The 21,124-nt window shown below is 36.8% G+C and overlaps 1 protein-coding gene and 1 long non-coding RNA gene across 27 annotated transcripts in view; both read left to right on the forward strand.

Annotated features, from left to right (window-relative positions):
• Positions 1–11,873, forward strand: part of GABRB2 (gamma-aminobutyric acid type A receptor subunit beta2) — a 163,433-nt gene extending 151,560 nt beyond the window's left edge. For 16 of the 17 annotated variants that reach the window (XM_080554996.1, XM_080554998.1, XM_080554997.1 and 13 more), the window contains 2 exons: positions 676–726; positions 4,237–11,873. In XM_080554996.1, coding sequence (XP_080411122.1) covers positions 676–726; positions 4,237–4,584 — 399 coding nt within the window. In that variant the 3' untranslated portion in view covers positions 4,585–11,873. The remainder of the gene's footprint in view (positions 1–675; positions 727–4,236) is intronic. The other variant, XM_080554987.1, reaches the window with a different exon arrangement.
• A 4,235-nt stretch (positions 11,874–16,108) lies between these two features.
• The window catches only part of LOC308177539, a 56,271-nt gene continuing 51,255 nt past the window's right edge, over positions 16,109–21,124 (forward strand). For 6 of the 10 annotated variants that reach the window (XR_013939228.1, XR_013939231.1, XR_013939232.1 and 3 more), the window contains exons 1-2: positions 16,117–16,397; positions 17,226–17,327. This is a non-coding gene — a long non-coding RNA (uncharacterized lncRNA). Of the gene's footprint in view, positions 16,398–17,225; positions 17,328–18,574; positions 18,733–21,124 lie in introns of all 10 variants that reach the window. The other 4 variants (XR_013939229.1, XR_013939230.1, XR_013939226.1 and 1 more) reach the window with 3 other exon arrangements.

Here is a 21,124-nt window from a genome sequence, read left to right on the forward strand (position 1 = left end):
ATGGCCACTTTCTAGGCTCCAGAATCAGCTTTTTCACTGGTTGACCTGGACCTATAAGTGAATATCATTTATATCATATATTTTGTCATCCACCTTTAAGATTGATTTTAAGAAAAAACAAACACCCTCTTGCATGGTTGCTGAGCTCTAGTCATTTCGCCTTCACTTCCACATTCACTTTTTTTATTTTCATGGCCCTTGCTGCTGCTTTTTCTTCATCTTCACGTCCTCCCTTTGTTCCTTGCCCCTGGGAGTTTTTCCATTGTTTGAATTCTCCTGTTCACCATAAAGAGTCCAGTTCTATGGTTGAACAATCCTTCAGCACCGAGAGAGCTTTCTAACCTTCTACCACCTTCTTTTGAAATCACTTTTACACTTATTTTTCCCCCAGAATAATTTTAACAATTGTTTTCATAACATCATATCTTCCTTGGTCACAGTGACCAGTTGGAAAAAATACATTTACATCACAAAGTTATGTTACCTTGAGTAGCAGGGCAAGGCAGTAATGGCACCTCTGAAGCCAAAATATACCTATGATAATTGTTGGCTTAGAGGTCCCCTGTATCTTTTAATTAGTTGTCCTATTAATACCCTAGAGTGCTTTAATTTTAAATGAAAGATAATAGCTGCCTTATCTCTAAGGAAACTGGTCTTGATTTTATTAACTTACAGGACAGAAGAATAATTGGCACATATCATTGTCCAGAAATGTATTCAACAAAGGTATCTTTCATTGTTTTCTGTTTTTATCCTCAGAGACTTAAGATTCAGGTCCTGACCACTTATGGTCATTAAAGATCCCATGGCACTTTTTTTTTATAGAGTGGTCATCTCAGCCCCAAGCATCTGGCCAAATATCAATTTATGTAACTGTTCTGCTTACTTAACATTCCCCACCACTACTCACCCACCCCATAGTTTTAATTGGCTATAGCATTCTCCATTTCCTTGACTAAAATATAGTGTATTGTTCTGCACTGTCAGACCCAGCACTTCACCTCAGAAGTGATTGCACTTCAATGGGAAGTGGTTCTACTTTCTAATGCTTGTAAAGCGCTTTGGGATCCTTTTGAATGGGTGGTGCTGTGTACAATAAATGTAAGTCATTAACATTCTATCTCAGACTTCCCTTAGTTGTGAAGCATGTTTTATTAGAGTTGGGCGAACCTGCTTGGTGAAAATAACACTTCCAGCTCTCTCTAATCTACCGAGGAACCTTTTGTCAGAGGTTGAAAAGTCAGGTTAATTTTGTTCTATTGTTGTTTTTTCATTTATTTTCACATTTACTCATTTACTTGTACTTCTAGATTGGAATTGGATTGGAATTCTTCAAAATATTATGAAAAATGCAGTTCTTGTAACTGTCAATCCACTGTTCTGGGTGCAGGAAGTTCAGATTAGTGCTGGAGAAGCACCTGAACTTTGTGGTGCTTACCTGTCTGTTCTAACACTTGAAGGTTCGCCCATCACTAATTTTTACTTTACTTTGAATTATTTCTTATGAGAAATTCTTGGAATATTGAGAAATGCTTTGTTCCAACTCCTATATCAGTGTGGTATGTGCAGAAGAAGACACTTTGCCCTAGAAGATAGTTTAGAATATTGCTGGATGTTCTTTCTGCCCACCATCACTAATATTGCTAACTACTGCCAAAGATTGCCAGATACCTGCAGCAATTTTCTGTTAGCAACATATATTCAGTAAACTACTTACTTTGTTGATTTTAATGTAAAATCCAATGTCAAATGAATCAAAGCAAAAAGTTAACTGAGGGAATGATACCAGCTGTACACTGTCTATTTTAAACTCTGGTAGACTAAAATAACTTTTGTTATATTTGTGTTCCATAGAAAAGTGTATGAGTGTGTAAAGAGCACTCAAATTTATAATATCATTGCAGATCAAAAGGTTAAAAATTTTTAGAGTGTATTCAGCCTAAGAATATTTAAGACGTGAACAAATTTGTTGGCACCAAAATCTTTCCAAAGATAGTGTCTTAGAATGCACAACACATAGGTGAAAATAACCCAAGCTCTAGGCTTTGGGGTAAAGCCCTTGTATTAGTAGATGTTATGTCAAATTTCCCCTTATGTCATTGGGACTAAAATTTCTTTTGTCTTGGTAAGGATATGTGAAAATATGAACAATGTAGTTTCCAAAATGTCTTTGCACCCCTCTTGTAAGATAATTTACCTGTTTTTAAAAATTCTTGAGAGCCTACAATTGCTTTTATTTTCAGTCTTATGACAGCCAATTTTGTCTCCAGAAATCTCTTCAAAATTTTCTAAATAACTGTACTCATTATAAGGAAATAATTGCAGACCCTCTTGTGAAGTTTCATATATCTGTTTGATAAATTTTCCATATGTTTGCTTTTGTTTGTATTACAACAGCAGAATACACTTTTTGCCTTAATTCTGCTTCATGCAAATGAGAACTGATTTGATGATCTTCCTGGCTAGAACACAGTATTTCCTTGCTGTGTTCATTATCATGCTACAAAGTACTTACAGGAATTCATCGTGAGTTTCAGCCCAACTTTCCTATTTTTCCTGGTGCTTCTCAAAAACAAATGTTGATTTCTCTAGCTAGAAAATTCAGAGATCTCATATAGTTGTGATTGGAAGCAAGCAAAATAAGTGATGTTGGCTGTTTCACACTGAGTCATTACATTTAATCTAAAAGTAAAATATAATGAAACTAGAGGGGTGCAAACTCTCATAAATTGAGAAAAATAGAGGGGAAATCTGGCATCTCAATGATGCTGATTTTCATGCATCACTTGAACAGATGTAATCACTCAAATGGCAATGTTTTCAGTAGGTCCAAAGTACTTTTGTGAGTACCTATCTTCCTGTTTCATAACACTATGCAATGGATGCTATTAAGTGACATAGCTTTTTTTTTTTTTCTTTTCTTTTTTTTTTTTTTTAAACTAATGGCAAATACTGCGCTATATCAGGTAGCACACTGAGGTGCCTGGTGGTGGCTGCCGGCTTTTAAATATTACAAAAGAATTAATTCTGTGTTACTGTTTAGAAATCCACAAAAGTCACAATTTGTGCACTTTCAGTAATACTCATAGTATATATTATGTACATGATAAATGGTTAAAATGGATGAGTTATTCCTAAAGGAGCTCTGGAACAGTTCCACTTCTTATTTGGCCTGGAGTATACCTGCACTGCCATCACTCAAGTAATGTAGTTATTTAGCTGCTCACTAGCTATTATTGCGTTTGAAAGTATTTTTATTGAATTATGCTCTGTAATCTCACAATTCAAAATATATGCTTGGAGGAGAGGCTGAGGAGAATTAGAACTCCTTAAATGACCTTATGTTAGTTTTCTATATATTAATTATTTTGAAGTTCTCCTACTATGTTTCAGATCTATTTCAGATTGACCAAGAGTGGAATTGGTTCATATTTGAAATCCTCTTAACCTTCTAAGATTTTATATTCAAAATTTCTCTGAACTGTCTTAAAAATATATATAGTAGTCAAAACTGTCCATTGAAACAAGTGTTCAAAGTACATTTGATGTGATTACACTCTGAACTACATGTATAAGTTATTCCTTGCTCTAAATTGTAACCATCTGCTATTCCAGTGTTCAGGTCTCCACAATATGCACACTGTAGTTACATAACACATTAGCACTGGGGTGTGGAGATTCCACATAGGCATGGTTATACTATGCCAGAATCTTTCCCCAAGTAAATAGCAGTCCTGTCTGGATATGGGGAGTGAAAAGGTGCATCCTCCCGTGCAATGCCCCAGGCCTCTTTTTATAGAGGCACAGACACCTTGTGAATACCTGAAGTTCTTGTCAAAGCAGAAGCTTTCATTTGAAAGAAACAAAACAAACAAAAAGCAAAGGCTTTTCCACCTGCTTTCACTCCATAAACCCTACAAAGTAGAATAATAGCCCCAGATATCCTACCCAATGGCAGAATCCCACTTTCAGGAGCTGAGCATATACAACATATGCAGGTATTGCTTCTGCTGACTAAATATGGGGTCTAGAGAGATACCATTTATTTCATTATATGATATCAGCCACATTGCTCCCTGAGTTCTCAGGAAAATGGCAAAAAATACAGTCACAGCTATGCTTAAAGTCTTTCAGACAGGCTGGCATCCAAAGAATGAGTAGTCAGCATGGCTTCAATTTGCAACTGAATGGGCTTCTTTTCTTACCTTGTTAAATCTGCCTTCTTATTTCTTACAGATGGATCCACATGAAAATATTTTGTTGAGCACACTTGAAATTAAAAATGAGATGGCTGCCTCTGAGGCTGTGATGGGGCTTGGGGACCCTAGGAGCACGATGCTGGCCTATGACACTTCAAGCATCCAGTACCGGAAAGCTGGCTTACCCAGACACAGCTTCGGTCGCAATGCCCTGGAGCGGCACGTGGCACAGAAGAAAAGTAGGCTACGGAGACGTGCATCTCAACTGAAAATTACCATCCCTGACTTGACTGATGTAAATGCCATAGATAGATGGTCACGCATATTCTTTCCTGTTGTTTTTTCCTTCTTCAATATTGTCTATTGGCTTTACTATGTGAACTAAGAAACAAAGCCACACAGGAAGCAAGAACTGGATTTCTCTTCAAATCAGTTGTACAGCCAAAAGTGGGACTTAGAAAAATTCTATTCAGGACAAAAAGTTATTTTAAAACACCTTAGTTGCTGGCCCACTCTCTGGTGTGCTTTTATAACATTTTGGTTGTTCCTGCTAAATCATAAATATGTAAATTTGCAGTATGGACACATCCCCTTATCAAACTACAAGTGCATTCAAATGCGAATGCAAATTAGATTCTGACAATCATCTCTGTCTCGCTGTCCCCCACAATCTTCTTTTAGTGCTCATGTAAGTTTAGTGACACAAATTACAGGTGTAACAAGTTTTAGTTTCAACAGCAGTATATACCATTCCCTGTGAAACTGTGTACACAAGACATGCATCTACACTTAAGAGAGTGTACTGTTATCATGCTTATGAAACACACAGTTTACCTTTTAAAGGTGTAAACTTGAAAACAAGTAGTGCCTATCATCTTTCCAAGATGATGATGGTCAGAGGTTTCCCAACCATATTCAGGTATTTCCTGTTTATTCAAAGAGCTAAACCTTTGACTGATAATATTAGGGTTGGGTGTTTGCACAGATGCTGAAGCATAAAGCACTAGTTTTGTTTGGGTTTTAAAGAGACAGCATATACTTGCAGTCTCAATGACTGTGGTTGTGATCTGTATAGGAATGTAGCAGTGGTATAAAAATGAATTAAGTGATCATGTCCTGAATGGGTAGACGTGCTGTTGTTTTGTGTTGGAGAAGGGGAATCATTTTTCCAATGTGCCAAAAGTTGGTTGGCCAGATAATAATTTTCTAGGTAGCTGAAGGAAACCAATGGTGCCCTGGCATTCTACTGAAAGGTAGAGAACAATTAAAAATCAAGCACCAACAAAAGACAAGGCTATATATATGTAAGAGTGTGTGTGTGTATATATATGTCTGCGTGCATTCATATACCTACTTGTCTCTGTATACAGACATAAATACACACACACACTGCAAATGAATGTTGTCAGTCACAGTACGTACCTTAGTCTGAAATATTCATGTGGGTTTGTGTGACTTCTTAAAAGTTTGCAGTCTCTTTAGTGTTATGCTTGTCACTGTCATTACGCTTAACACGTAACATTGTTTGATTAAAGGTATCATACCTCTTTCAACAGTAAATATCTGAGCGTATGTACTTCAGTACAAAGATACTGACAGGGTATTTTCTCAGTCTGGAGTAGGTAATACCATTTCACTTTTTGTTTTGTTTTGCTTAATGTACTATTTTAAAGGGAAAGATTTGGTAGCTATCGCTTTAATAGTTTACTTACTCATAGAGTGGTTTGGGTTGGAAGGGACCTTAAAGATCACCCAGTTACAACCCCCTGCCGTGGGCAGGGACAGCTCCCAAAAGCCCAGGCTGCCCAAAGCCCCATCCAGCCTGGCCTTGAGCACTGCCAGGGATGGGGCATCCACAGCTTCTCTGGGCAGCCTGTGGCAGTGCCTCACCACCCTTTTGCAAGTCTCCTGCTTTAGGGTGTTTTCCATTGGACAAACTAGCAAAATTCAGCTTTTGCTGTAGGAAACTTGTTTAATATATTTTTTTTATAGAGCTTTAATTTTATAGGCAAAATAGAATAGACAAAAATAGAATTTTATAGGTTAAAGTGGAGTTTGCCATTTAGTCCGTTGTGGAAACATTTTCTGTAATGAAAAAATTAAACATTAAACATTTCCAAGAACAGTATAAAAAGTATAAATTCCTGATGGCTTTTAAAAAATCAGATCCCCAGTCTTGTTTAACAGAAAATATTTAATGAAGCAAAAGCCACATGCTATTGTATCTATGCTACCTCTCATTTGCTCTCATATTTTTGAAATAAATTCCAGTTCCAGTACCATCCAAATAGTAAAGGAAATTTTTTCAGGCAGATACTATTTCCCCGTTTAACTTTGGCAATGCTTTAAAGTAGTTCATAGGAACACTTTTCATAAAATATTTTATTTTTTTTGTTCTTGCTTTAAGAACGTAATTTTCTTGCAAATTAGTGTGTTTGGTCCCCCCCGCCCCCCATTAACGGTCAATGACAGTGATGGGAACAAAACGGTTCTGTGAAATAATAGGTGATTTTCTGATTTTGTTTTGAGCCTGTGGCTTGCTTATTTCTTTTTTTCAATGGGGAGAGAATAGTTTTAAGCCTGAAAAGGGATTTGCTGAGCATAGACACCATCTATTGTTCTCAATTGAGTTGTTTTGTATGTTCACATACTACTTTCAGGTTTGGACTCCGCAATATGTAGGAGTCAAGCTTTCATCATATGATAAACTTTCCAAGTCAAAAAATCACACAGTATCACAGTATCACAGATTTCTAGGTTGGAAGAGACCTCAAGATCATCGAGTCCAACCTCCGACCTAACACTAAGTACTCCACTAAACCATATCGCTTAGCTCTACATCTAAACATCTTTTAAAGACCTCCAGGGATGGTGACTCCACCACCTCCCTGGGCAGCCCATTCCAATGCTTAATAACCCTTTCGGTAAAGAAGTACTTCCTAACATCCAACCTAAAACTCCCCTGGCGCAACTTTAGCCCATTCCCCCTCGTCCTGTCACCATGCACGTGGGAGAACAGACCAACCCCCACCTCGCTACAGCCTCCTTTAAGGTACCTGTAGAGAGCGATAAGGTCGCCCCTGAGCCTCCTCTTCTCCAGGCTGAACAAGCCCAGCTCCCTCAGCCGCTCCTCGTAAGACTTGTTCTCCAGACCCCTCACCAGCTTGGTCGCCCTTCTCTGGACTCGCTCGAGCACCTCCATGTCCTTCCTGTAGCGAGGGGCCCAAAACTGAACACAGTACTCGAGGTGCGGCCTCACCAGAGCCGAGTACAGGGGCACAATCACTTCCCTAGCCCTGCTGGCCACACTGCTTCTTATACAGGCCAGGATGCTGTTGGCCTTCTTGGCCACCTGGGCACACTGCTGGCTCATATTCAGCCGACTATCAACCAATACTCCCAGGTCCTTCTCGGCCAGGCAGCTTTCCAGCCACTCATCTCCCAGCCTGTAGCTCTGCTTGGGGTTGTTGTGCCCCAGATGCAGGACCCAGCACTTGGCCTTGTTGAACTTCATACAGTTGACCTCAGCCCATCGCTCCAGCCTATCCAGATCCTCCTGCAGAGCCTTCCTGCCCTCGAGCAGATCGACACACGCACTTAGCTTGGTGTCATCTGCAAACTTACTGAGGGTGCACTGGTCGCCCTCATCCAGATCATCGATAAAGATATTAAAGAGGACCGGCCCCAGTACCGAGCCCTGGGGGACACCACTAGTGACCGGCCTCCAACCAGATTTGACTCCATTCACCACAACTCTCTGGGCCCGGCTATCCAGCCAGTTTCTAATCCAGCGAAGCGTACGCCAGTCCAAGCCCCGAGCAGCCAGTTTCTTGAGGAGAATGTTGTGGGGAACGGTGTCAAAAGCCTTACTGAGGTCAAGGTAAACCACATCCACAGCCTTTCCCTCATCCACCAAGCGCGTCACTTGGTCACAGAAGGAGATCATGTTGCTTTTTAATTCATATACTTACTTTCTGACTGCATTTCATGCACAATGCACTAAGCTGTGTAGACGCATGTGGAATTTCAAGTGTTAGGAGTGAATCATGTTGGATTTTTTTCCCAATTCAAAGAAAACATCAAAAGTGCCACATTACAGTTCAGAATTTCTCTTCAAAGTCTGTTCTTTAATAATGGTACCCATTATCATAAATAAAAGCCGTCTTATAGTATTCTTCTGTAGAAGTTTTTCTTTCACTTCTTAAATTGCCACCAACTCTGTATTTTTTCATTTGTTATTTATTTATTTATTTCACAGAAGCATAGAGTGAATACAGGGAGCTGGCAGCCTGCTTGTGGTTGATACACCTCAAATATGAAACCTTACAGAGAATATGTTGACTCTTTACATTGATTTACTGAACGAACTAATTATGAAAGCCGCAGAGACTGAATCCTAGAGCTGCACATTAATTTATCTGAAGTTATAGTATAAGCCATAATACTCTGATGTCACTATTCAGAGCGTGAAAGAAAATGTTTGGTTTCTGCTCAGGTACCACTAGGACAGATGTATTACCTGGGAGGAAGGAGCTCTTTTGCTTTTACTATGTCCTTCTGGCTATTAATGTGACATATAAAATCAGTGAAAGGGAAGGCTTCTTCCAGAAAAGGAGTGGTTATCGTTTTGTACTAAGGCTGAACACTGTGATACAAAAAGATGCGGGTAAGAAAGACTGGTGAGGCACTGTCAAGGGAAGGGTAGAACTCAAGGTGAGCAATCACTCCTCTTCTGAGATACTTGAGTGAAAGTGAGAAATTATGTCAACGTACTGGAGGTATGGGTTTTAATGGGTGTGCTACCCTCCAGGTAAACCAGAAGAAATTTGCTTTTGCTTTAGAACTGGCAGAAAATCAACATTCTAGATCTTACTAATCCTGTTGATTGTTGTTAGTTTCAATAAGCAAAATACAAAAGTTAATAATTTAGATGAACCTTGTAATGTAATTATAGTTGCACATTTTATTGTTCTACTATACATGATAGCCAGCAATTAAGGTGTTTTTCATCTTTGTGAAATTCATGGGCAAATTATGACTATAACATGGCACAGTTTTAATGAAATCTTTGAGATCAATCTGTAAATATCTACTGTATATGACTGCTAGTAAGTATGATAAACATTTTCAGAACTGAAAATCCATGCAACATATTTCTGTGTTTGCATAAGGAATGTTATGTTTCTATCCTATTGCAGTTTAATGACTGGGAAGAAAGACTCAAGCAATGACATTTTGAACATTTATTTTCTCATTCCCAGGGGAGGAGAATGGATAACAGTATGTCACAGAGTTCTTCAGAGAGTTTTTACATTCTAATACAAAGGACATAAAATCTGTAAGGTACAAAAGCACAATGCACAGAGAAAATGAGAGGTTGTCTCACACCTGGGGAGCAAATCCTACTTATTTCAGACAAAATATGCATTAAAATTAAAGTTCAAATACTTTTCATTATAATTATTAGTTACAATTCTGTAATTAACACAGTACTGAACATAAGAGAACAAATGTTAAACATTATCCAACTATATGTGCATATGGACATATGTCTAAATGTCTGTATGGACATATGTGTGTATATACACAAATGATGAGTGTATATATATGTACACACATTCATCTGTTGGCGTGTTAAAGGAATAAGCTAATAATAGTTTTGTTTCTACCATCAATCAGTGTATGAATATATTTTTGAAAAAAAAATCGTATTAAAAAAAAACAACTTACTATACAGGGTAACTGGGCATTTCTATATCAGCAGATCAATGCATATAATTTGTATGGAGCATTGCACCATTTGACATGATGATAGTACTATACCTCCTAGCATCTGAAATTAGACTAGTCCTCACATTGCTTGCCTATTTCTTCTCTCTCTTTTTCTAACAACATTGTCCACTAGTAAGTTTTCAAAAACAGTCCTAAGGGAACCAAGAAAAAATGGCAAAAATATTAACTATTTCTAGAAAATAATCTAGAGTGGGATGGCCAGGGTACAATACTATATCAGTAGAGATCATAACATTTTGCTATGTGTACATAAAACATAAAATGTGAGCAACCATAACTTAAGCTGAGCGTGTGTAAATATTATCAGATTTCTTAAACATTTTTAACTTCTAATTTGTACTTTATAGTAAGGCAAAAAGCTAATTCTATTTATGGTTTAGATTAATGTGTCCTAAAATTATGTAAATAATTAAATAAGCTGTAAATGAGCAGTCAATAGATACAGTAATTGTTTAGTGACTTTTTTTTTTTTTAACTAAGTACAATAATTGCAGTGCTCTAGCAGAGTAATTTAAACACCCTTTTGCATAAACAGATTTGGATTCCAGATATAAAAACGTATTGAAAGTACTGTTGTGTAAAAAAGCCATTGCGACTCTATTACTGCTAGCAAGTTCTTTTCTTTTTTTTTTATGGTTAAAATGTTCAAGCAGCAGAAGACAGTAGTTGGGCACTCAGTACTCAGATAGCACAAACAAATAGGGCCTGATTTTCACATACAATAAGGTACCTTTATGTTGCTCCTGTGAGTGGCGATATGAAGGAATCCAGTGTAGGTGAGAATTCAGCTGTTAGTGATTTTGTTACAGAAAGCCTGCATGCTGCGTCTGTTTCTGAAATCTGTATCTCTTATGGTATCTAATAGTAGACTTATAGTTTTTCTTTAGAGAAGAAAAAGTTTGACTGCCATTAGATAGCATAGTCCCCCAAAGCCAAAGAATCTTAACTCCAGAAATTGTTTAAAAGGGAAATCTAATAAGTCACTGCTTAACACCAAAGGTAAAGCTTAATAAAATGCACTAGGAACTTTGTCTAAATTTTTAAGAAGCAAATGGAATGTTGATCAGAAATACTGCCCTATATTTTACTTTGTAAAAATAGTAATAATTTAAATATCCATTAATATTAAATTGAAATAGCTCATCTGTACAAGAATATGCAACAGAAACATTTCATAAGTATAAAATTATTTTCTTTGTAAGTGCTTTGACAAAAAAAAAAACTTAAATGATGAAAAATCTCACATATACTTTCATACTAAGGGTTGTATTTTTTTAATGTTTTTTCAGACATAAGGTCATCTATTCCAATTTGATAATGTTTTGTATGTTTTCACTGTTAGTGTCATTTGACAGATATTCACCAGGCTGTATTGTTCATGGTCTGTCCTGTTACTTTCAGTTGAAGACAAAAAGAACATTTGAAACATGATTAATTCTAACAAGCTGACTATGATTTGACTTCTATCACATTTTTATTTGCATGGGTGTTTAAATGGTTCTGTTAGTACTGTCTTTGCACAGTTCTGATTTATCTTTTTTACTTAGTACGATTTAATTCATAATGTAGTAATCATCAGCCTTACTAATGACCTTGTAGCCTTTCTTATATGCACATAATGCACATTTTCCAATGGCTAGAAAATGCAAAATACTAGTGGATATCATCGCATCCGATCTTCATGTCTTTCTCAAAAGGACTGCTAACCTCTGGGATATGTGAGGTAGTAAAATGATGATTGTAAATGAGTAGCACATAAGAGATATTTTCTTGAATTTAAAATTATTGCAGCCAGTTTCAGCATGTAAATATATAATAATGTTGGCTAGTGTGTAATTCTTGAACTAAAAAAATATAAATAAAGAAAACCTAAAAGATGTATATGTAGTTGTGTCATGTCGGGCAGGTTCTTTTCTCAAAGCTGCAGAAGATTTAACGGTCACAGCTCTCATCTGAAGTGAATGCCTAAGAATTTTGGGGTCAAAAAAGGCCTCAAGGAAGCTGGGCATTGAGGCGTCTGAAGTGTAGGTTTAATGTGTGAAGGGGAACCCATAACTTGGTGTTGGTTTGCCTATGCAGCCGTTGGGGAGTTTGTCATCTCAGGAACATCAGCAATGTACAGTGAGATGCTTAGTGCTAGTCAATCAGAAAACGCTGAGGGAAGGGGAACAGCTGAAAATCTCTCCTCAGAAGTTTGGTAAGTCCTTCTCAGAGTCAACTCTTCTGATTAGTTGCTGGTGCCCTAGTTACAGAAATATGGCAGTGGCTGTTTGTGGTGGGATAGTATTTCCTTTTAGAGAAAAAAATTCTAAACAGTCTTACATCATTTTATGTGGTGTTCCCATATGGAAAACCCAAGCTCTGTTCCTTCCTCTTTCTACTTAACACCTAACAGGAGACAACCTGGATAACCAAATTATTGACTCCTTAAGGATAGTGGAATTAGCTCTTTTTCCAGTAGGAGTTGTTCTATTGCATAAGAGATGATTCAAGATTAACAAACCAGGAAGAGAGCTCTGTAAAGCTGCTGAGGGAACAGTTCATGTCCATTAGTTTTTCTTGTGTTATGCCAGCCCAGCCTGAAGGTCAAACAAAAGGGAGTTCATAGCTGTGTTTCCAAACCCTAAGTATTGCTACATGGGGGAGATGGCAGGGCATTTATAGGTAGCCTTAGGCGTACATACCCACAGGTCCTGCCACAACTTGATTCTTTGGTTGGCTCAACCAGGGGGAGCAGATGGAGCACCAGAAAAGAGAACAAATGGCCAAAAGGCAAAAGGCTGCCAAAGGCTAAAACTGCCAAATCCTCTTTCTTGTCTGGAAACACAGACAGCAGCAGGTAATTCCTTTTGAAGTAATCCACCTGGCTACCTTCTGTTCCCAGCCCAGCAGTCTTGGTGTTATGACTGATCTGTATCACTTTTCTGTGGATAAAGAGTACCTTGACTGAAGAAAAGGAGTGGAGATTGAAGATGGGAAGATCCGGAGTCTGGCACCTGGTACTGAGGTGAGGAGCTGCTCATGACAGGATGCTGGGTATGCATCAGGAGACATACAACAAGAGAAGTAAAATATTCCAGACTGTTAAGGAAAACTCGAGCATGATTTCAGCTCTTCACTCTTTGTAATATATCACATCTTCCTCTGAGCTTCTGAATTGTAGATCCAAGTTCTGAGAAAAGACTAAAATGTTAGCACATTTGCTTTGTTACAAGTATGTGATGGACTGTTGCCCCTTATTTTCAGAGATTATTACAAGCTAGAAATAAATGTATTACAGTTTTAAGACTGATTCATGATTTTGGGGTCTAAGAATATTTTTACTTGAGTATCAAATATCTCAAATATTTTTAGTGAGTATCATGTCCAAATCCAAATAGAGCAATTATGTATCTACCCTTTTACCTGTTGTACCTATAAATACATTTAATGTTATCACATCCTAGTAAGTGTTATATCAAACTCCCTGGCACAAAAATAGGGCTAATGCTGCAGAATATCTGAATAAATTTATTATTATATATTTTTTTTTTCTATTCTGAGTTTTAACACTTACTTCACGACTTGGGTAACATGGCCTTTCCTTCATTCAATTTACTTGACTGCAATTTAGAAATATTAATACCAACTTCTTATTGGTAAATTGTACTACTGACTATTTGTTGATAATCTAAGAGTAACAAAATGTTTTATCAGAAATTATCTAACAAATCACAGTTCTCAAATTATAAAAGGGAAATCATTATTTAAAGGAACAAACTTATGCGTCAGCCAAATATTGAACAGCTGTGAAAGAATCAGATAGCGGGAACTTGCTTCTAACACATTTTAACTGTTGCATATTAAATAAATCTAACATTAATAACTAAATAGCAAGTAAATTCACTAATGCAAATTCTTTGGTTATCAAAATTAATAACCAGCATGACATTATTAATTTGTAATGCTTATTATATTTGAAGGATATTTGGAGTGACTGATTTATTATGATGTTCATGAGTCTAAGTATTCAATAAAGTAAAAAGGGATGGTTACCTACAGAAATGGGGTTGCATATTCAGGTGATGTAAATTACTCATGCAAATAGAGATACACTTCACTGGACTAAGACTCTGGCCAAGACAAGGTGGTTTTTTTTGTTGTTTTTGTGTTGTTGTGATTGTATTGTTTTGTTTCATTTTTAATTTTAGGGCAAAGATTTTGAAAATATGTTATTCTTGGAAAAAGAGTATTTCTTCTATATTTCTGATGGGTTGTCAGAGCTGATTTACTGCATTCATTTTGGCACTTTAATGGCTAACACCATGCTTCCAGCTGTGACCATTTTTTAAACTTTCCCATTTTTAGAAAGAATATAGCTAAGGAAACAAAATCTTCCTGTAGTTCTGGGTTTTGGATCGACTCAGGTTCCCTTACAAATGCTTTAAAACCTAAACTGTGTAAACTGTGCACATTTTTAGTTCTGGTGCTAATTATTGTTCAAATAGTACTTGAGTAGAGATACGTATATATATACTGATGTGCATAGTCACACATACTTACATTTCTAAGTTTGGTTAATATGTCTAAAGACTGATGTTTCCAAAGCTCACATAAGAATGGTATGAGGCCTCTGAGATCTCCTTGTTAGATGTTTCCAAAGATCTTGTCTGAAAAATTGATTGATCATCTTTGTCTTTAATATTCAACTTTGTATTGAAATTTTACAGTGCTGATGTTTATAAAACCCTGTGAGGAGAGATGACAGGCAGGCACAGGTGTACAATGTCATGCAGGTTACAGGGAACAAAGGCCTTTGAATGCTCTTTGACAGTAGCAAAAAGGACAAGATGTGCGGTGATAAACCAACAGCACAAAAGCTGAGGTAGTAATGGAAGGATCCAGTAATGTTTAAGTTATAGAGGATGATATTTTCCCCTTCCATGTCATGCAAAGAAATTGTTCCTTGAGGAAAGAGGCATTGTCTGGAGAAGGAACGCGGTAATAGAGAGGCCAAAACCTCCATGTCAGGACAGAAAGATTTGTCTGCAATGTTTCCAGACACATCAAATTGTTTTTGCATCAAAACTTATCTGAAAGAAAAGTGTGTGCCAAGCATGCAGAAGAAAATTCACAAGGAGTGTTGGATAAGAAAAGAGCAAGAGAACCACAGCATGGGAAATCCTCCCAAGCAACATCAGCATCTAATCAACATTGCCTAATTTCTCCGACTCATAACAAATGCTTTAAAATTAGAGGGGTTTAAGACTGTAGGAAGGACAGGCTATCTGTTCCCCACCCTCACCCCCCCTTATTTTAATGCTATTGTTTTTACACAAGTTTGGAAACTTAACTTGCTGACCTTTGTTAATTCCTGTGAATCATACAAGCCTTAATTGTTTTTGGAAGGGTCTCCAGATCTCTCTGTGAAAGGTTAAGCATTATTTATTTGCCTTCATTACTACCCAAAGCTACATGATTACTGAACAAGTTTGACATTCACACTAATTAAGGATAAGAGAAAGAGGGAAAAAACAAAACAAAACAACAAAAAACCACCTTTTTATGAGATCCAAATGGAAATTTATAAAAGCAAGAAATATTTAATAAAAATAAAAATAAAAAATGGATAGAAGAGGCAAATAAAATATAAAGTACAATTTCTCACTCATGCTAGAAGACTTTAAATTAAATTCAGGCTGTTTTTCTGTCATAGCATATTTCTGTCTATTAACTGCAGCCTGCCCATCCATCACCTGCTCCCTCCCTGACTCAGATTGCTTACAAGGAAGTCATGGGTCAGGGAAGCCCTCCTGGTGCTGATGAGCAGGAAGGATGTCTGGCATAAGTCCATGCGTCTTCCCTAGGAGTGTACTTCACAGCTGAGAGTGCTTGAAAACAAATACCAAATCCTGCTCCCTTTGCTCAGGTGAGCAGGTTCAGCCCAAAAGGATTTCACAAGGGGTTAAACACCATGTATAAAACCAATCATTTCTCTTTACTGGGCACACCTTGAAAGTTGTCAAAGTGGTTCAAACAGCAAGGGAGGGGAGGGAAGATCTTTCTCCTTGAATAATAATGGACATAACGATGCAAACCTGTTAGCCTATAAACTCAAACAGCTTGCTTAGATTTTGTAAGAAGTCACACATTGCTAAATGGAAACTACACTGTATGCAAAATCTCTATGGTATTGGGAACAGATCTGGCTTTGCTCCTTAGTGGCAGATTTAAAGTGAGCTATTTAATTCTAATGATGTATATTATTCCACTGTACATATTACTCTGAAAAGTCATTTTATAAAAACTCTGCACCATTATTCTTTAGTAGATGCAGAATGCCTCTCTCTACTTTCTGTGTTTATGAGATCCACTCTGAAAGAGGATAAGAATTGTGCCAGTACTTTCCCAGCTTAAAAGCACATGGTAACCATTTCTTTGTCAGTGAATCATAATGCATAAAATAATATATGAGTTTTTTGTTTGTTTGTTGGTTTTTTAATTAGCAAGATGTCTAAATTTGACATTCCCAAACACTTTGCTTTGTGAAGATGCAATGATTGTCTGTTATAAAAGTTATATCCCTGTTGATAGCTGTACTGCCTAACAGTGACTGCTTGGAGAAAACACTGTTCATTTCTTCCTGGATGAGTCTATGTCTATCAAAAATATTTATGAAAAAATATATACTTTGTGGATATTTATTTTTGAAAACTTGGTATTCGTTATTTCATACCCTTGAAAACTTTTGTGATGCTTTTGGATTTAAATTTATATAAAATATTTATCTTAGGAAAGCTTTAAAAAAAAAAAAAGGAACATTATCATATTAGTACGTTATTTAACACTTCTTAAAAAAAAAAAGTTATTTTAACATCCTAAGGAAGTGATTTTCTTTTCTAGGAGATTTTATTCTTACTTTCAACTAAAACATTTTTTTCATTTTTAATGTCAAATGTTGGTGTTTGTGTTAAATTTGCTAAGATGTTATCTTTTTTTTTCCACCAAGCTTTCTGGAAAAAATAAAAGCTAAGCACTTCAGCTCAGCAGTCAGCTTCCCTCTCAAACACTTTGGTTTGGCATGATGAGGAATCAGGATTGTAGGAATGGACAAGAAAACTCTAGCAATGACTTGGCATTTTCAGTCTGCCTGCTTTGGTGGCCATAATCTTAAAGTTTCTGGTTCATTCTGTACACTGTATAACTGATTTGGTTGTCTTTTTTTTGTTTGTTTGTTTAACATTCTTATATGAGATATGCTCAAAGCTCTGAGACCTAGCAAAGCGTGAGTACTGGGTGCCTGCGTGGTGCTCTTTCTGCAGACCTGGCCTCCTCAACTTCTCTGCTTGCTGCAAGGTAGGATCCATGAATATGCACGTCTGCAAAGCGCAATCAATTATTTTGCACTATGTTTGTTGTACCCAGGTCAATTTGCTTTGAGGAATTAAATCAAGATTACCATAGCTTTTGCATGTTTTGAACTCAAAAAGATGTTTTTGGATTTCTAAACACTTTTGGCAGCTAGACAATAAGCCTGTTGTCAGATGGGGATTTGCCTGAGGTTTGTATCCCATGTGGCATCTCCCTTTTTAACTCCTTGAAGAGAAAAATGCCCTCTGCTGTCCTCACATTTGGTGTTATGTGAGTGAGTGACGGCACCAAAGTGCAAGGAGAAACACCTTGAGCACACGGCACAGCCTAGGTCAGTGACACCTGCTAACAACTTGCAACAGAACAGTCCTACAAGATTTACTGCAGCCCTTTACCTCTCATAACTATTGTTAAATTAAATATTAAGTATTTTAATTTATTACATTTAATGTTAAGTATATTTTTAATTACTTGTGCCTTCATTGTATCATTAAGTGGTAACTGAAAAATATGGTGTAACTAGAGCAAATTTTTTTTTAACATTTATTTCAAATGATCAACTGCCATAATGGGAAAAAGTCAAATGAAACTTTCTCTTCAGAGATCCAAGCTGATAATATCTTTTCTAGATTATCAGGTCATCAAAGGCCTATAAGAATTTAGGATCCAGAAATTAAATTCTGGGTCTTGAATACCATTAGGTTAACCTAATTCTTTAATTAATTGTGGCCCTTGTAGATTCCAGTGCTGAGTGGATATGCTAGATACATCTGTGTTTTGGAAAACAGCACCTTTAATTTTCTTATCAGTTCTCATATTGGAGCGTGAGTTGTTAGATATCAACCCTCAGTAGCTATGAACAGAGCAAACCGACACCCACAGTCTTCCTGTAAGGACTGTGTGGAAAAAATGAAGTTACAGATGTGTCAAAAATAAAGAGAGACTTTGTAGACAGCTGGCATCTAATTAATTTGCTGCAAAACCCGAGGAAGACAGTACGTATGATCCTGCAGGTATTGCTGGATTTTGTTACTGCACCAATTATGATACAGCCTTGCCAGCACAAAGAACAGTAAGGCATTTACTGTGCACTTGGGGGACAGGGGTGTTATTAGTTGATGGAAGAAGTGTACTGGGATCCTTTGTATTTGTGTGTATTTGGTTGTGTTTTTTTTTCCCCTTTGTTTTGTTGATTTTTTTTTTCCCTCTCTCAATTTCTTACTCTCTGAAAGGAGAGACTCCATTTTGGAATATTTTTAACAACTAACCAGCCTCCTAGCTGACCTCAGAAAAGCTAGACCTTCAACAGGACCTTCCTATAAGACAAATGAACCAGCATGCCTTATTTCATTGGAAGCAGCTCCCTTTCTGACTGCTATAGTTTATTATGGTTAGTCCATTATAAATTACATAATGTCTCCAGGGACCCATTCTGTACTTGAAATATCACAAGACTGCTGTCATGCATAGTGCTGCAGAGAGCTGCTAAATTTATATCCAGCAAAAATGTGCTATACATTGCAGAGTGACCCGCTTTAATTTTGATGCATAAATGGGTTGGTTTTCTTTTAAGTATTATCTGTTATTTTCTGTTTGTCCACAGTTTTAACTTGCTTGGAAAAGACTGGGAAAATCTGTCCTTTGTGCTTGGTGTATAGTATGATTATCATTATTTTATAAAACTTGGACATACTCGCAAATTCCCCTACAGACAAAGCATACAAAGGGCAATTTTGTCTGTCAACCCATGTAAATTCTCTCAGTTTGTATAAAAAGACAACAGTGGCAGATTGGCTGCTGGAGCTTATAGCTTCTTCTGCTACTAAACAGCACAGCAAATAGAAAAGACTGTGAAGCAAAAGTTGTCCTAACGTACAGATAATGGCAGTTTAGTTGCACAGTTTCAAAATATGCCCTATGATGCTGTTTTAAAAGCTTTTTTTTTTTTAATCATCATTGAAGTAGGATGTGAGAAGAATCCTTCCAAATTCCAGCATGTTTTTAACAAAATGAAAAAAGCAAAGCGCAACTGTCACCCCTCTTCTTAGAGGAGAGAAAGAGAGAAGACTCAGGCTCAAAATGTCTTCAGGTTACTATATACTATAAGCCATTATCTACAAGAAGTACATTCCTATGAATTCTGCCATAAAGCTTCCTTATTTTGTAAAGAGAAGAATATATGGGAGGACTATTATGTTACTATTTGATGTGGCTTCCTTACATGGTCAAATAGCTGATAATTTATTAAAGAGAGTTGATGTTTACAAGTGTAGAGTAGACGTTTACAAGCTTATATGAAAGAAGAGAAGCGTGTTAAATGGAAAGGATTTTTGCTTCGATTTTTTTTTTCTTCTTTAGACTTTAACAAATTGCATCCTTTCAGGCAAGAAACATCTCCTCAAGCTTAAGTGATTCTACATGATTTTTGTCCTGAGAAAATGGCACGACAGCCATTGGTCCTGATAACTGTGGAAGTGAAGTTATGGGCAGTGATAATGGACTCATCTCTCCACAGATTCTATTTCCCCTCTTGGATAGGCAGAGATGGGTGACAGAAGTATGTTTTCTTCCTCCAGGTGTCTTGACATCGCATTACACTAGCTGAATGTTGGGCTAGAATTATGTTTCAGTGATGGTCTTTGCAATAGTAAACATCAAGCTGTCCCAGCCCCTACCCCTTCATCTTCCTTTGGAGCTTTCTGCAGAAAATAATCCTCTCTCTCTGGAACAGGAGAGGACTGAGGTTCTGCTTAAGAAACCCAAAGGGTTCAATGTCTTCATTTAAAATCCCAAAGGATTTCAATGTCTTCATTTAAAATTTCAAAGTCAGGTTATCCTGATCTTTCTACAATATTGTGCATCCAGTCCCTTTCGTTTTTAAATAGATTTAGATTAAGTGTATCTCTTATCAACAGTGGACAGGAAGAGATGCATTCCAATTGAACTTAAAATATTTTCAAAATGTGTTGGGTCTAAATCAGGTTTGTTCCTCTGAAGAATTGAAAGTACACCAAAATACATAGTAAAACATATTCCTTAACAAATATTTTCCTTAAGGAATTTGCTAAACGTATCTTCCTGTGTTTGCATTTAAAAAAAAAAAAGTTTACATGCATTTGCAGCTTCCTTTTGTCTTTAGAGTGTTGCACTGAAAAGACATGCTTAAGTGAAACTCAAAGAAATGGACAGTATATATGCTACCATTTCAAATGACATTAGAGAAAATGTCAAGAGTTTGGGGCAAGGGAAGGAAATAAAGTTTTGAGGATTTATAAACCTGAACCTTTCCTTGCAGGCTGTGTAAAGTCTGGGAGCTAATAAACTCCTTTTGATCATCTGGACATCAGGAAAGTTCATGCATAACCTGAAGGTTCATAAATTATAAAAAATGTTTTCTTAAGCTCATTTTAATGAAGAACCAGAGCTTTCATAGGTTAGTTTTTGAATGGAGAAAAGGTTAATGTAGGCTGTAATTACTGAGCTACGAATACAGCTGGAAATATAGTACTGTTCTGCATCATTATTTGGACTACTTCTGGGTAGGAAAATAATTCAACAGTCTAAATGAAGATCACTGTCAGATTCGGTAACACAAGCATTTTTTTTGCTAGGTCTGATGATTATGTAGGAGGCGCTTAAAATAATCCAAAATAATGGTGAAAAGGGCTTTTTTCCAGCCTTCATAAATATCAATATTTTAAAAGTGGATAAGAATATGAAAATCAGGTTTAATGGAGTGCTTATGCTGTAAGTAGCAGTTTTCTACCTTTAGGAAGTGTCAC

This window comes from Anser brachyrhynchus (assembly GCF_964034855.1).
Source record: "Anser brachyrhynchus genome assembly, chromosome: 14".
In the NCBI taxonomy this organism is placed as follows: domain Eukaryota; kingdom Metazoa; phylum Chordata; class Aves; order Anseriformes; family Anatidae; genus Anser; species Anser brachyrhynchus.